This window comes from Anolis carolinensis, chromosome 1 (genome assembly GCF_035594765.1).
Source record: "Anolis carolinensis isolate JA03-04 chromosome 1, rAnoCar3.1.pri, whole genome shotgun sequence".
NCBI lineage: Eukaryota > Metazoa > Chordata > Lepidosauria > Squamata > Dactyloidae > Anolis > Anolis carolinensis.
In genome coordinates, this window is record NC_085841.1 from 90871959 (window position 1) to 90888540 (window position 16582).

General features: G+C 38.1%; 1 protein-coding gene across 4 annotated transcripts in view; it reads right to left on the bottom strand.

Annotated features, from left to right (window-relative positions):
- Window positions 1-16582, bottom strand: part of ncoa7 (nuclear receptor coactivator 7) — a 128704-nt gene that overhangs the window by 91061 nt on the left and 21061 nt on the right. For all 4 annotated transcript variants that reach the window (XM_062978989.1, XM_062978985.1, XM_062978996.1 and 1 more), the window contains exon 2: window positions 6864-6990. In XM_062978989.1, coding sequence (XP_062835059.1) covers window positions 6864-6913 — 50 coding nt within the window. In that variant the 5' untranslated portion in view covers window positions 6914-6990. The remainder of the gene's footprint in view (window positions 1-6863; window positions 6991-16582) is intronic.

The window sequence follows — 16582 nt, forward strand, 5'->3', positions numbered from 1 at the left end:
CAATATTATGGCAGCCCACCATACAATCTGGCATGAGGAATAACTCCAGCCGTAAACCTCTCACTTTCAGCCACTTTTAAGAAAACACTAGAAGTGGCTGAATGTACCAAGGCCAAAATTTTCGAAAGACGGAGACCATCTCTGTATTTCACAAAATGGTGACTTAGGGAGGGGAGAAAATATATCCTTGCAAATAACAGCTCAATAAAAAAAAGCTTTACGCTGGCACACACATATTCTGCCACTACATTATTAATTCAAAAGCCTGCATGTTGCAGTGATTGGATACAAGATCTGAGGCCCCATCTACACTGACCATATAATCCAGTTCCTAAATGCAGACTATCTGCTTTAAACTGGATCATATGAATGTACACTGCCATATCATCCAGTTTAAAACAGATAATCTGCATATGGCAGTGTAGATAGGACTTGAGAGATCCAAGTTCAAGCAGTCCACCTTGAACCAGGAAGCTCATAGAGTTGACCACCACTCTTTCTCATTCTAGCCTATCCTCTGAGTGTGGTGATAAAGTGGGGAGGAAAGCGCTACATTAGAGTCTCACTTATCCAAGATAAACGGGCCGGCAGAAAATTGGATAAGCAAAAATCTTGGATAATAAGGAGGGATTAAGAAAAAAGCCTATTAAACATAAAATTACATTATGATTTTACAAATTAAGCACCAAAACATCATGTTTTACAAGAAAATGACAGAAAAAGCAGTTCAATAAACAATAATGTTATGTAGTAATTACTGTATTTACAAATTTAGCACCAAAACCTTGCAACATTTACTACAAAAACAATGACTACTAAAAGGCAGACTGCCTTGGATAATACAGAACCTTGGATAAGTGAAGCTTGGATAAGTGAGGCTCTACTGTATGTGCACTGCTTTGAGCTTACTGAAGGAAAGAAGGTAAACATACTTAAATGGGGAACTAATAAGATAACATTTTTGATGCTGAATTCATTTCTCAAGAACATTCTCCATTTCTCAGGAGAATGTATCAAACCACGAGAACATAAGATTTAATTCCACATAATTTAATTAGAAGTTTATATTTACATCCACTGGGGAATTTGGTTTGACTCATTACAATGTCACTGGCTACAAAAAGTTAGTCTACACTCAAGTCAGATAATTTATATTAAGCAAAATATGTTTGTTCAACATATCAAAACCATACACTCTACAAGTCCAGCACCTTAAAAGCAGCTCTCATCCTCCAGTTTTTGACATCATTAACCAGAACAATTGTGGGATTGAATAAAATATGCCTTCTGAACCATAGCCTGGTGTTATATACTTTGGGGAAACCAACATCTGCTTCTACGTTTTTTGATAAGTCACCAAAATGAGCCCAGTGCAATATTATGATCTATCTTCTCAGATCTTTTTTAAAAAGTAAACTTCTTGACATCTGCCAGCTGCATCAGATGCCTCATGTACCCACCAAAAATATGCTGTGGGGTTTTCCCTTGTCTCTAAAAACAGTTGTGAGGAAAGAAGACTGTTCTACTTATGGATTATTCTATCAGCAGATCCCCACATGTGGATCTTACCCTCTACGACATCCACCTCCAGCACACTGGGGCCACTGGGGATTTCCCCATATTTGGTATTTTTTTGACCTGCTGTGGGCCCAAGAGAAGTTTATCTCAGCCAAAAATTAAGGTAATGTGGCCTTTTAAACCAGCTTCTCTTTGTTTTTAATGGGGAAAATATGAGGAGGTATGAACTTGAGGGTCCACAAATTATATTCTGCACACCTGTCAGTGGAGAACTCTACAGCTATACCTGCTATTTTACATTCTTTTTCATCTTGGTTATTTTCTTTTCTAGAGTGACTAAAATATATTCTAGGATGCATTTTTCAGAACAGAAAAAACTTTGTGGATGAGATAATCTTGGCCAAATCATAAAAATCTCACTTCCAAAATATGAGAGACTCACATCAATAAGGGAATGTATCTATATCTTCCTACTCTCACTTATAATTCTGTCACAAAGTTCTCCACCCCTTCTGTGAAAGGGCACCTTACAGATCATGTACAGATAAACCAGCCATGTTTCATAACCCACCACCTACGTAAAAAGAGGAACAAAGATTTTTAACCCACATGCTTGGTGTCCTAGTTTTGAAAGCCTGAGGGCCAACAGATACTTCCCACACTGCATGCTTTCAAAGGGTTTCTGTTCTGTTCAATTCAATCTAATGCAATATTTCCAACACAAGAGGAAACTGGTTTTTCCTACAAGACAGAAACAATATCATGACCAGAGGCTATAGCTTCTCTGAAAGAAAGCATACAAAAACAGACTTTTTTCCCCACTCAAAAAGCACCAAGATCATTTATTTGAAATGCCAAATATTTTATCTTGGCATGGAATATTTTAAGCTCATTGACAACAGAAGGTTTTAGATGTTGCTTTGTGCCTTCAAGTTGTTTTCGATTCATGGAGATACTAAGTCGAACCTATTACAAGTTTTTATAGGCAAAGTTTGTTCAGAGAGAAGTTGCCTTTACCTTACTCTAAAGACTATGAAAGTATGACTTGTCCAGTGGCTTCCCATGGCTGAGGAGGGATTTCAATTCTTGTTTCCAGGATCACAATCCAATGGTCAAACCACTATATTACACTGGCTTTCCACATTAGATTTGCATCTTTTTAGTTTAGACTGGAAGTTGACCATAAAAGTCATAGTGGAGGACTCTATGGGATTATTGAACTTAGACAGCCCAAGGGACCATATTAATCACTGGATTACTATGAGTTTATTAATCAAATCTGCAAAAATTAAACCTGCAAATTTGGAGGGCCAACTATACTTACATTTTGAATTTAAGGTGTTAATCTTGGCATCCAAAGTCCTAAATCATTTGGGCATTCAAATTCCTAAATCACTGAATTATTGGGTACTCCTGAATACCTGAAGAAGTATCTCACGCTATTACACAGCTGGCCCAACTTCTGGCATCAGCTGAAGGGGTTCTTCTTTGTGTCCTAGAAGGACAATCCAGTGGTGGCGAGGGGAGATGGAGAGGCCTCCTTCCCAGTTGATGGAATGAGTGGTAGAATATTCACCCATTTAGAAGCCTAATCAGTGCTGACATTGCTGTCATTTGAGTATCAAATCAAAACAAGATTTATTTTATAAAACACCTTGGGGCTCAATTGATATTAAAATACAAATATTTTTGTTTAAAAAAATCAAAGTGATGTTAATTGCCTCATTTTAACTTGTCAAACTGCTTAATATCCTTTTAGTTTATTTTAAAGTATCTTTTTAAGTAATGTACTGTTTTATATAACCGGGTTTTATATCGCTGGTTAAACTAATTTTATTGCACATCGTCCTAAAACTCTACAATATGTGGCATGATATAATTTTAACAAATAAGTATTAAAATAAATACATGTATGCTCATTCACAAGCTGATTAAAGATAAGCATGTGAAACCATTGTAAAACAAAGCTATTTTTAATGTGAATGTCAGGTTACCTTAATATAGTGGTTCTCAACCTATGGGTCCCCAGGTGATTTGGTCTACAACTCCCAGAAGTCCCAGCCAGTTTACCAGCTGTTAGGACTTCTGGAAGTTGAAGGTCAAAACATCTGGGGACCCACAGGTTGAGAAACACTGCCTTAATAGAACTACCAGTTCTAAGTCACAATAGGTAGTGGTTTCATTTTATTCTGCATTAGTTAGATGTCAACCTTCTGCAGTCTACTCTTTAAGAGGGATACAGATACATTGGAAAAGGTTCAGAGGCTGACAACAAAGCTAAAGGGATTGGGTACTGTTTCCATGATAGTACTTTTCAAATATGTGAATGGCTGCTTTACAGAAGAGAGAAAAGACACATTCTTTGCTGCCACAGAAGGCAGGACTGGATCCAAAGCTTGAAAATAATAATTCAGATTTGCAATCTTATTATTTTATTCATGTTTTCTTTAAGTTCATTCTGGAAAAAAAATTGAATTGTGAGATGTCATTATAACCACTTTACTTTTGTGCTGGTTCTTATTATTTAGAAAAAATATTTATTTTTAACATTATTAAATGTCATATTGTTTTGGTATTCTACTGCACATATTTTCATGTATGCATTTCACTTACACATTTTATTGTATCAACTGGGTCATGCAAATACTGTAAATTGAATCAAAGCATTATAGATTCATTGGGTTGAGAGGCCTGTTATGGGCCATGAAGTCCAATCCCCTGCTCAGTGCAGGATCTCCAGAGAAAGCATCATCGGGAGGCATCTGTCCAACGTCGTTTTGAAGACATCAGGAGGAGACTAACCACACCTCTCTATGTCATTTTTTATCCTGCTGAACAACTATTACTGTCAGGAAGTTCCTTCTAATGTTCAATCAAAATCTACTCTCATGTAATTTAAATCATTATACCTGAGGCAAAAGAGAATAGAACTACCTCCTTCTATTTGTGACAGCCCTTGAAATATTTAAATAGTATGATCTTATCATGGACCCCCGATGGCGCAGCTGAGCTGATGAACTTGCTAACCGAAAGGTTGGCGGTTCAAATCCCGGGAGCAGGGTGAGCTCCCGCTGTTAGGCCCAGCTTTTGCCAACCTAGCAGTTTGAAATCATGCAAATGTGAGTAGATCAATAGGTACCGCTCCAGCGGGAAGGTAACAGTGCTCCATGCAGTCATGCCAGCCACATGACCTTGGAGGCGTACACCGACAACGCTGGCTTTTCGGCTTAGAAATGGAGATGAGCACCAACCCTCAGAGTCAGACACAACTAGACTTAATGTCAGGGGATACCTTTACCTATGATCATATCACTGAACATGCCCAGGTTACCCCTCTGTGAACCTGCTCCAACTTGTCTACATCCTTCTTAAAATGAAGCACCCAGAACTGAATGCAACTTTGGGGAATAGTGGGCTCTCACTTACTGGAGGCCTTTAGGCAGAGACCAGAAATCAATCTGCAGTTGATGTTCTAGCATGGGATTTTCTCTAGTAAGCAATAGGTTAGATTAGATGACCTTAAGGTCTCTTTTAACTGTGATTCTGTGAAGACGCAGACCAAGATAGGTCACTAAGCTAGTTCACAGCCTCAGGCTACAGGTTCACAGTACAAGGCTCACAAGCTGTTCTACAACTGATCAGTTATTCTGCACTACCTGAACTCTGGTGTTTCAGTGGAAAGGAAAACAAAGATTGATTGGCTGATAAAAATATATTTACAGTATGCAGCCGTTATGCTTACAAAATCAAAACCTATTCCAAGTCTCACTCTACAAACACAAAGGGGGGGGGGTGTTGAGAGGAACATAATGATAGGGAAAGCATATAAAAACAAGCATCTTGCAGAATAATGAAAAGAAAACAGTTGTCCCCCTTTTGCCCCTTTATTCTGTGAGATGTTCATTTTCTACAATATGCAAAGGAACCTGTTTACTCAATACATTTGGATTCCATCAAGGATAAGCAGAAACAAGCACTATAAAATAAAATTACTGCTACAATAAAATTGCTAAAATAAAATACGTTTAGGAGTAATTTACAGCTAAGGGTGGAGAACTCTCGTATAAGTTAAAACTTGTGCGCCAGCTGCGACCGCTCTTGTTACATCCCGTTTAGACTACTGCAATGCACTCTACGTGGAGCTGCCTTTGAAGACTGTTCAGAAGTTTCAATTAGTCCAACGGGAGGCTGCCAGGTTAATAACTGGAGTGGCGTACAGGGAGCGTACCACTCCTCTGTTACGCTAGCTCCACTGGCTGCCGATCAGCTACTGAGCACAATTCAAGGTGCTGGCTTTAGCCTATAAAGCTCTAAACGGTTCCGGCCCAGCTTATCTGTCTGAACGTGTCCTCCACTATGACCCACCTCGAAGCTTAAGATCGTCAGGTGAGGCCCTGCTCGTGGTCCCGTCAGCCTCACAGGTGCGGCTGGCACGGATGAGAGACAGGGCCTTTTCAGTAGTGGCTCCCCGCCTATGGAACGCCCTCCCCAGTGAAGTCAGGCAGGCTCCCTCCCTCCTATTCTTCCGTAGGAAAGTCAAAACTTGGTTGTGCGGCCAAGCTTTCGAATAACAATTAGCAGCACTAATTATTATTATGTATGCTGGAACTCAATTGACAGACCCAGTTTTTTAGACTCGGAACATGCCCATCTGTATTTTATAAGTGTTTTTACGAATGTCTGATGTAATTTAATAACTTTTTAATTGATTCACAATGTATTGTACAATTTTATATATGTGTTTTATTCTAAGCCACCCTGAGTCCCCTATTGGGTGAGAAGGGCGGGATATAAATATTGTAATAAATAAATAAATAAGTTAATGACAGACAGACATCAGATCTGTGGCATATATTTGTCTTTTACTGAAACCACCAGCTCCACTAAACAAAATCTGGGAGTGAAGAATCACACTTAGAGATACTCACATTAGGAATTTATTAAAATTAATAAAGTTGCATGGTACCCACAGTACTTCCATATGCAAAACCACTCCTGGGTACTCCAAACTTTCTTCATTTCAGCAGGGTACTTTAAGGCAGTTTAAGAAGTAAGGGGTATTTTGTTAATGCTACTGTCCAAACATGTTACAATCTACTGTGAAATCATCCAAAGCTTCCTCTCTTTCCTCACCAATGTGTTACAAAGAGATACTGTGGAAAGTCAGGATACAATCAGGAGAGAAAAAACAAACTATAACTCGCACAGAAAGTAGAAAAAGGCAGTCTTGACTGCACACTGGGACTTCTTTGGTGACCTAGATTAAATTGTTATAACACAAAGAGCGAGGGCAGAGGGATGCACAATTACATTTATAATCAACTGAAAGAACGGCATGTGCTTACCGGGCAAAATAACCTTGCCGTCGCTCTTTTTTCTCTTCCTTGGTCTCCATAGTACACCGTGAAAAATGCAAGATGAAACAGTTGATATTTTCTGCTTCCAGTTAGCGCTTCATGTCTTCTTGTGTCCCTGTGAGGAGGAAAAAAGAGAATCTTGTCAATAAATGTGTCAACAACACCTGACTTTATTTATAAGAGTTAAAGTCAGCATGCCCCACAAGTAGCATATTTTAACCAGTCAAAGCAAGTCACATGACAAGGAGCTTATTGTAACCCCAAACAAAAAACAATGATCACAACTCAGTTGCCTAGAAAGGTACGTGAGTTGTCATGGTTTCTCACAAATGCAAATATGGAGTTCCTCTTGGGATTTTTTAAAAAATATATCTTATTTTTTCAATTGTAACATGCCATTGATTGTAAGACACACCCTAATTTCATTACTACCAAAAACAACAAAATACACAATATACCTGTGATTTTAAGATGCACCCCATTTTTAGAGATGTTTATGTAGGAAAAAAGTGAGTCTTAGAATTGAAGAAATACAGTAATAGCAAATAGACACTCAAAAAAGCTGCTAAATCATGGGTAGTGACCATCCTGGGAGAGGAGTTTGAAGAGTTGTAGTTCCAACAAGTAAATTCCCAAGCTCTGGGAAAACAATAAAAATATATGAAAAAGTGAGCAGGAGTGGTTTTAATATAAAACTAAAAAAAGGTACTTTCCATTTCCAATTCATAGCGTACAAGAGCTTTTTTTATTAGATCATGAAACAGGAAGGCAGGGATATTAGGGATAGTAGGGATATTCTTTTTCAAAGCAGGAAATAATTATAAAAAGCAGAAGTGCTTAGGACCAGAAGTGTTTCAGATTTTGAAATTTTTCAGACTTTGGAATACATGTATTTCCATATATGTACATGAGATATCTTGGAGAAGGAACCCAAATATAAACACAAAATTCATGTATGTTTCATATACACCTTATATACATAACCTGAAGGTAATTTATACAATGCTTTTAATAATTTGGTGCATATAACAAAATTGATGTATACTGTATACTGAAAGATGAGAAAGTAACAAAGTCATGGGCATAATTTCAGCATATAGATTAGTTCGGATTTCAGAATTCCAGATAAGGGACACTCAATTTGTATTAAGTACTTATCATATTTTCACTGATGTTATATCATTGGCACATCCTCTTAGAAAGACCATGCAGCCTTTCAGAAATGATAAGAGGCCCTGCCTGGAGACAGAAGCAATGAAGTCGCTGAAAATAAACTTCAAAAAACATACACTGTCATTTGGAATAGAGAAAATATGTGTAATGCCCTATTTCTTTCCCAGCTTCCCCACTCCCTCTTGTAATTATCTGACCTCTGAAAAGATGATGATATCCAAGGATGAACAGACCATAGGAAATATTGGTCTATACTGAATCAGGACTGGTCCTACCATTAACCAGTGGGGCAACCATCTCAGGCAGATGTGCTGAATGCAGATGTATCAGATGACCACCTTGTGTCTTCTACTAACCACTCCCCACATTTAGTAGACAACAAAGTCTGCCCTACGTCTTCTAAACAGTTTGTCATTAAGGTATGGTTGAGGACCCTATATCACTACTGGTGCTGATACCTTAATGACAAGCCCAGGTGGCTTCCAAAAATTGTGCCATTTTGTCCTATATCTCAAACAGCAAAATGAACTTCCTATTGCTTGCAGTTGTTCCAATCAATCGGGTACAGATAAGTATTATGTCCCAGATAAACAGATCCTCTTGTTGGATGAAGGCAGCCACAACCTGCACAAGCTTAGAAATGGAGATGAGCACCAACCCCCAGAGTCGGTCACGACTGGACTTAACGTCAGGGGAAACCTTTACCTTTACCTTTTAACAGATGTCATTATTGTTTGTTACAACGTTTCAGCACAAGTTGGATTTTATACACAAATAGGAAACTTAAGTCCAAATGTTTAGAAACATGCTAAGATACAGAAACATTTTTTGTCTTCTGGAGGAATCACATCCACTTTTATTGAGTGGCCATATACTAACTATAGAGTATTTGCTTACCAAAAAGAACAGTTTTAGTCATATTTCTAGGATTCTCATTTATTACTAATGTAATACTTGTCCTCCTACTTGACCCATGGACCTCCTAATTTACTATACTATTCTGCTATCATACTCAAGCAGTACAGTGGCTAAAATACTCAAATGTATAATCCAGTGCAATGGTTCTCAAACTCTGGTCCTACATCCCATTAAACTTAAAACATCCCAAAGTTCCAACCAGCACAGCCAGTGCTCAAGGATTCTTGGAGATTAAGACCTAAACCAATGGAAGACCATAGTTTGAGAACCACTAGTCTAATCAACCAGGAGGGTCCTTTCTTTGGAAAGATTACATTGAAAAAATACATTCCTGATCATTCCCGGCTCAACTACAGCAATGTTGTTCAGGAGTTATATTTTAGTGGTAAATATTTTTAGCAGTTGCTATTTCTACCTACAGATTCCAGTTTATCTTCTGCCAACTGATAATAAATCCAGAGTTCAGAAAAGGTTACCTTGAATACTATAACTCCTCGAATCCATCACAAGCATGGCTAGTGCCCATTTTGGTTGAAGGATTCTTAGCATTGGAATCCAAAAGTAACTTTCCCAAATTCATCAATATAATCGTGGAAGCTCATTAACAGTGGTGCATACTCGGACGTCTTGTGATCCATGTCAGCTAGAATAGAAGCCACTGGTCAGCTTCCAAGATACAATGTTCCTTTTATGGCCTAAGAAGTGAAAATTGTGGGCACTGACTGTGTAAAGATCTCAGAAATGTTTTTACTAGTGTACATTAACTGTTTTAACTCCATTTCCTCAAATTCAATAGCAGCTTGTGTTGAAATCCAAGGAGATGTACAGATCATTGTGGTTTGTCTGATTAGGCATGACATCAATTCCAGGCTAACAAATCCACCACATTATAATCAGTTTTAAGAACATGACAGCTATCTGAGAATGGAAGGGCAAGAGAAATGTTGTACATCAAGCAGCAATCGGAGGGAGATTTTGTAAGCTAAATCCATTCTTTCTTCAGGCAGAATGCAACAAACAAAAAGGGGACTGGAAAGAGCAATTGCCATCTTAATGAGTGAATACAACATTAAAATGTAGAAATTATCAATATTTATTGCTAAAAACTACTTTAAAAAACAAGAAATGTATTTCCATAACATTATAAATTTAAGCATTCTGCCTGTGACATTACAATGGGCTCTGTAGGCAAACACAAATACTGTAGCTATCTCAATTGTTGTTGTTATTTTTAAATGGCCACATAACACTCCACAAGGCAGACAATTGAATGTTTTGAGCTCCTCTTGAGTGGAGAGTTGCTTCCAACAATCTGTTGCTCAGTCCATGGGACTTTCACAGGCTTTACATTCAAAATCAAGTTACAGAGCACAAGAAATGTGCTGGGATCTCAGGCTCCATCTTCTGCAAAGGCTCAAAAGCAGGAAGCCTTCATTCACATATTTCTTTTATCTTGTTTCTTTGAACATTAAGAGATGCTAGTTGTCTGTATTTTAATCATTAAAACCCAAAAGACTTTTATTTATTTTAAAGATGAAGGCCTACCTCCCCCCCCCCCCCCCCCGGAAAAAAAGTAATCTCAGAGCGGGTTTTGAAACATTATAATATTAGAAGATAACACAACTAATGGTATGTCTGCATTGTAGAATTAAAATATATGCATACTACTTTAACTGCCATGGCTCGATGCTATAGAAACATGGAAATTGTAGTTATACAGGGTCTTTAGTTTTCTCTACCAAAAAATGCTGGTGTCTCACCAAACTACAAATCCCAGATTCTATAGCACTGAAGCATGGCAATTCATGTGGCGTCAAACTTAATCAATTCTGCAGTATAGATGCACCTTTATTGCAGCTAAATAAATCCCTTAAACAATGCAAGATATGTTGTCCATTTTTATATAAAATCAATAGCTTAGGTGTGCTTCTGTGAAATTAAGGACTTCATTCTATACAAGCCAAACAAAATGACCAACATGAATGCATAGAACCTCTCAGAAACAAGAGCTATTCACTTCTAGGAAGATTATTTCTGGAAGAACATAACCAAGGAAGTATCTCGTCGTACTATTTTGTTATTATTCTAAATAGTCATAGTTTGCACCATAATAAATACAACTCATAACTTTTTTGTGTCACGTTCGTAGCGCTCAACCACAAGACATACACATTTATCACTTTCATTAATTTAAACAGAAAACCAGTCTTTAACTCAATACGATCAATGAGTGGATCATGAATTCCCTGTTCAGATCCCTTTGGACATGAGAGCAAACATTTTTCTTACTTAATTTATATTTTATGGCTTTGTGACTGGATATATCAGGTTACTTTATGTACCTCTGTATCTTTGGGGAACAGTTGCTATAGATAATGTTACAGCATAAAATTCAGTTAAGATCATATAAGTGAAGATGTCTGTATGTTTCTTGATTGCTACAGTGACAAAGTAACCCTGTATTTACCTTCCTATAAACGAGTCTCACTAGGGGTGTATCTACACTGTAGAACTAATGCTGTAAATGGTAATTGAGCCATGGCAATTAAAGTGGTGTCAAACTGTATTAATTCTACAGTGTAGACTCACCCTTAGTTCAACGCTTGGCCCCAGTTAAGCAAATCTCCATTTCAGAATCACCACATTATTTGAAGGATTATTTTGTCCTTGCAAATAATCCCATGTGTTGAGATATTCTGGAAATGCCCTTCCTTCTGTCACATCATAGAGGTACCTCCATATGTTGTTATGAATTATGTATGCCAAAAAAAAAACCCAAAGAAGAGAACCTAGAAACAACTACTATGGTAACTCATTAATTCCGAGAAAAAAAATTAATACAAGAAAGAGAGAGAGAGAGAATGAGAACAAAAGGAAGGCAGTTAAACCCCACACATTATCAACAGTTTAAAGCAAAAGTTAAGGTTTCCATGGCAGCTGTGTGCACAGTCCAATACTGTGCACAGTGTACTAAAGCACAGCATGGGGAGCCAAACAAAATGCTAAATATATGCAACTTGAGAAACTTCAGGACGGCTACATAAACATTCATTTGCATTTTGAGTTGGTTCTTGTACAATTTCCATCGGTGAACTGGAGATTAGATTTAAACACATTACCATATTTTCCTTCTGCTCCATTAGTGCATTCTCAATCTCATTTAACATGAATTGATTATTTCCAGATTCCTCATGTCATTATCTTCTTATACCATGTTTCCCCGAAAATAAGACAGTGTCTTTTATTAATTTTTGCTTCCAAAGAGGCACTAGGTCTTATTTTCAGGGGATGTCTTATTTTTCCATGAAGAAGAATTCACATTTATTGTTGAACAAAAAATGAACAGTATATACTGTACAGTAGTTGTCATCACAAACCAGCATAACCAGACAAACTGTGAATCCTATCAAGAATTTCTTGTTACTACCATTATTTCCATGTACAACACACTATGATGTGTACATTTACTGATCCTGCATGCTCTGGTGTTCTGTTTGGCGGGCATGGTTCCAAACAAAAACCTTGCTAGGCCTTACTTTCAGGGGAGGCCTTATATTTAGCAATTCAGCAAAACCTCTACTAGGTCTTATTTTCCAGGGATGTCTTATTTTCAGGGAAACAGGGTATGTACCAATACAGACATTAAACATTATTTGATCCTGATTTGTTTCAGCTGAACATAGTTGAACCAAACCCCAGTTGTTTAAGATTGTTGGAAGCATGAAACTGTGGTTCGGAAGGTTTTATTCACTTTTCAAAAAGAAAATGTACAGAATGTGAGACTAACATTCACCACAATCCACCCTTGTCATCTAAGGCCCCATCTACACAGCCCGATGTCCCAGGAATGGATCCCAGATTATCTGCTTTGAACTGGATTATATCAGTCTCCACTTCCATATAATCTGGGATAAAAAGGTAATCTGGGATCAGATCCTGGGATATAGGGCAGTGTAGAAATGGCCATAGTGCAACTTGAAACTGTATAATATGGTCAATGTAGATATAAAAATGAGTTCAATGCAGTTTCAAACTGCATTACGTGGCAGTGTAGATGGGACCTGATTTAGGAATTTCAACTTGGGATGTCCAGATGTTGTTACACTAAAATTTCATCCATTTTTTCCAGCATGATGAATAGACAAATATTATGAAAGTTACAAGCAAATTCTCCCTAGGGCTGTAGAATTAATGCAGTCTGAGGCCACTTTACTGTCATGGCTGAGTGCCACGGGGCCATGGGAGCTGTACTCTGGTGAGGCACCAGCACTCTTGGGCAGAGAAGTATAAAGGCATCATAAAACTATGCTAATTGACTATGATGGGTGCATTTATAATGTGCAATTAATGCAGTTTGGCACCACTTTAACTGTAATAATTCAATGCTATGGAATCATGGGAGCTGAAGTTTTACAAGGTCTTTAGCCTTCTCTGCAAAGTACCTCACCAAACTACAATTCCCAGGATCCATAGCATTGAGCCATGGTAGTTACAGTAATACCAAAAAAGGGAAACGTTAAAGAATGCTCCAAGTTTCATACAGTAGAACTTATTTCACATGCCAGTAAGGTAATGCTCAAGATCCTACAAGGTAGACTCCAGCAATACATGGAGAGAGAGTTACCAGATGTACAAGCTGGGTTTCAAAAATACAGAGGAATGAGAGACCAAATTGCCAATATCCGCTGGATAACAGAGGACGGTAGGGAGTTTTAGAAAAACATCTATTTCTGTTTTATTAACTAAAGCCTTTAACTATGTGGAGCATAATAAATTGTGGCAAGTTCTTGGTGATATGAGGATACCAAGTCACCTTGTCTGTTTCCTGAGGAATCTGTATAAGGACCAAGTAGCAACAGTAAGAACAGACCACGGAAAACAGACTGGTTCAAGATTGGGAAAGGAGTATGGCAGGGCTGTATACTCTCACCCTACCAATTCAACTTGTATGCAGAACACATCATGAGGCATGCGGGGCTTGATGAATCCAAGGCTGGAGTTAAAATTGCTGGAAGAAACATTAACAACCTTAGATATGCAGATGATACCACTTTAATGGCTGAAAGCAAGGAGGAGCTGAGGATCCTTATAACCAAGGTGAAAGAAGAAAGTGCAAAAGCTGGGCTGCCGTTAAACATCAAGAAAACAAAGATTATGGCAACCAGACTGATTGATAAATGGCAAATAGAGGGAGAAAACGTGGAGGCAGTGACAGACATTGTATTTCTAGGCGTGAAAATTACTGCAGATGCAGATTGCAGCCTGGAAATCAGAAGATGTTTATTTCTTGGGAGGAGAGCAATGACCAATCTTGATAAAATAGTTAAGAGTAGAGACATCACACTGGCAACAAAGATCCACATAGTTAAAGCAATGGTATTCCTCGTAGTAACCTATGGATGTGAGAGCTGGACCATAAGGAAGGCTGAGCAAAAGAAGATAGATGCTTTTGAACTGTGGCGTTGGAGGAAAATTCTGATAGTGCCTTGGACTGTGAGAAGATCCAATGAGTCCATACTCCAGGAAATAAAGCCTGACTGCTTACTGAAGGGAAGGATATTAGAAGCAAAGATGAAGTACTTTGGCCACATAATGAGAAGACAGGAAAGCTTGGAGAAGATAATGATGCTGGGGAAAATGGAATTATAAAGGAAGAGGGGCCAACCAAGGACAAGATGGTTTGATGGTACCCTTGAAGTGATTGGCTTGACCTTGAAGGAGCTGGGGGTGGCAACAGCTGACAGGGAACTCTGGCTTGGGCTGGTCCATGAGATCACGAAGAGTTGGAAGTGACTGAATGAATAAACAACAACAACAAAAGTTACAGTGATGTCAAACTGCATTATCTGTCTGGATTTGAACTTTCATGTAAAGCAATATGAATCCAAATTATATGGTCAATGTTGAGTCATATAATGCAGTTAAACTGCAGCATATGGTTCTACATTGACCATATAATGCAGATTCAAACTACATTATATGACATTGGAGATCCAGTCTAATTCAGCAAATTTTGATATGTCAATGGGGAGAAATATGTAATTCTCCAAGTCATGTTGGGCTGAAACACTCATCAGCTCTAGTCCAAATTGCCAAAAGTCAGTGATCAGGGAGCTGTAGTGCAATGACATCTGGTGGGCTACACCTTTCCCAGCCCCCGTTCTATAGTTATTTTAGCATTTTGAAGAAACATTCAGATGCTGAATCTATGGGTCCCACACATGAATACAGGTTTTCTCAGGGTGAGGAGAGAGCGATTTTCCACTGGTACAGTTAAGAAGGAAAGGTATATTTCCTGAGGCAGAAAGGAGCTTTCAGGGCATTTCAAGCATATTGCTATTTGTATACAATTCCATAGTCCAGATAAATACTTCTACAAGTCAGGTTGACTAGAAATGTATTACTTTAGGAGAATTTCTTTCTTTCTTTCTTTTTTTTACAGCTGAATGGTAAATTAAGCAACAAATTGACAGTGCGTGCAAGACTGTTACACTGTGATACACCAGAGTTCAATTGCAAAAACATTTATCAGCTGTCTTATAAACACAGCTGTTCTAAGAATAGCCTTTTTCTAATAACATGTATTATTGTTCCTGTCCACAGGAATGCCATAAACTGAAAGAGTTTATATGCAGAATGAAGAGAGGTCTTTGAAAAAAGCCTGTTCCCATGCATCTGAAATTCTTGATATTTCTTATACAAGGAGTCTGATTCTTTCAAGCCAGTCATTCCTTTCTCCATTATATAAACAAGATCTTGGTTACATTACAAATTAATCAAAGTGAAATTGAATTTCACAATAGATATGCCTCCATACTAACCCTGTTGCTCGTAACAGGAATATACTCTGTGCGTATACACATATATATAGGCAAGTCAAATGGACATTTGCTTCCCTGTTTTTCATCACTAAATTCACCAGTCACCATGTTGTCATCAGAAATCTTACCTTATTGTTGTCGAGCCATGGCACCCCCCCCTCCCCCCCAAAAAACCCCAGGATTTATAGTACACCAAGAGACTTCAAGCTTTTATTAAAACCTTTTCTGCGGTCCTGGAGTTGCAAAATACGGAAGCACTAGAGGTTCTGGACCTAGCACCAGCTGTACCTTACAAACACTATCACATCTAACCCTTTAATAAAATGTATCTGTTTAATGATTTACTGTATACCTTGTATCTTTTATGTACTGTGTAAATTCCTAAAAATATAAACTATATCAAATGCATGTATCAAAATACCTTTTGAAGGCAACCACCTTTCAGTGCTCCCAATTTACATAACTCCTTGGGAAAGGAGATGATGGCCAGGATTCTTCCAGCTATTTCCCAAGCCAGATAGCTATCAGTGTATGTGTATGTAGATAGATGATATTCATTGTCAACAAAATACACTCAGGATGTTTGTCCATTTAACCTGAGGCTGAGAGTCTGCCACTCTATGCCATCAGCCAAGCCCTTGATTGTCCACAATCACAATCTTTGTCTTCTGAATCTTGCACCTTTGTCTCACATGGAACTAGACACTTGAGTTAGGGCCCTTCCAGACAGCATAAAAATCTAGGTTTTAAATGGGGGTTAAAAAATCCCAGGATCTGACTGCAGGTCCTCCACAT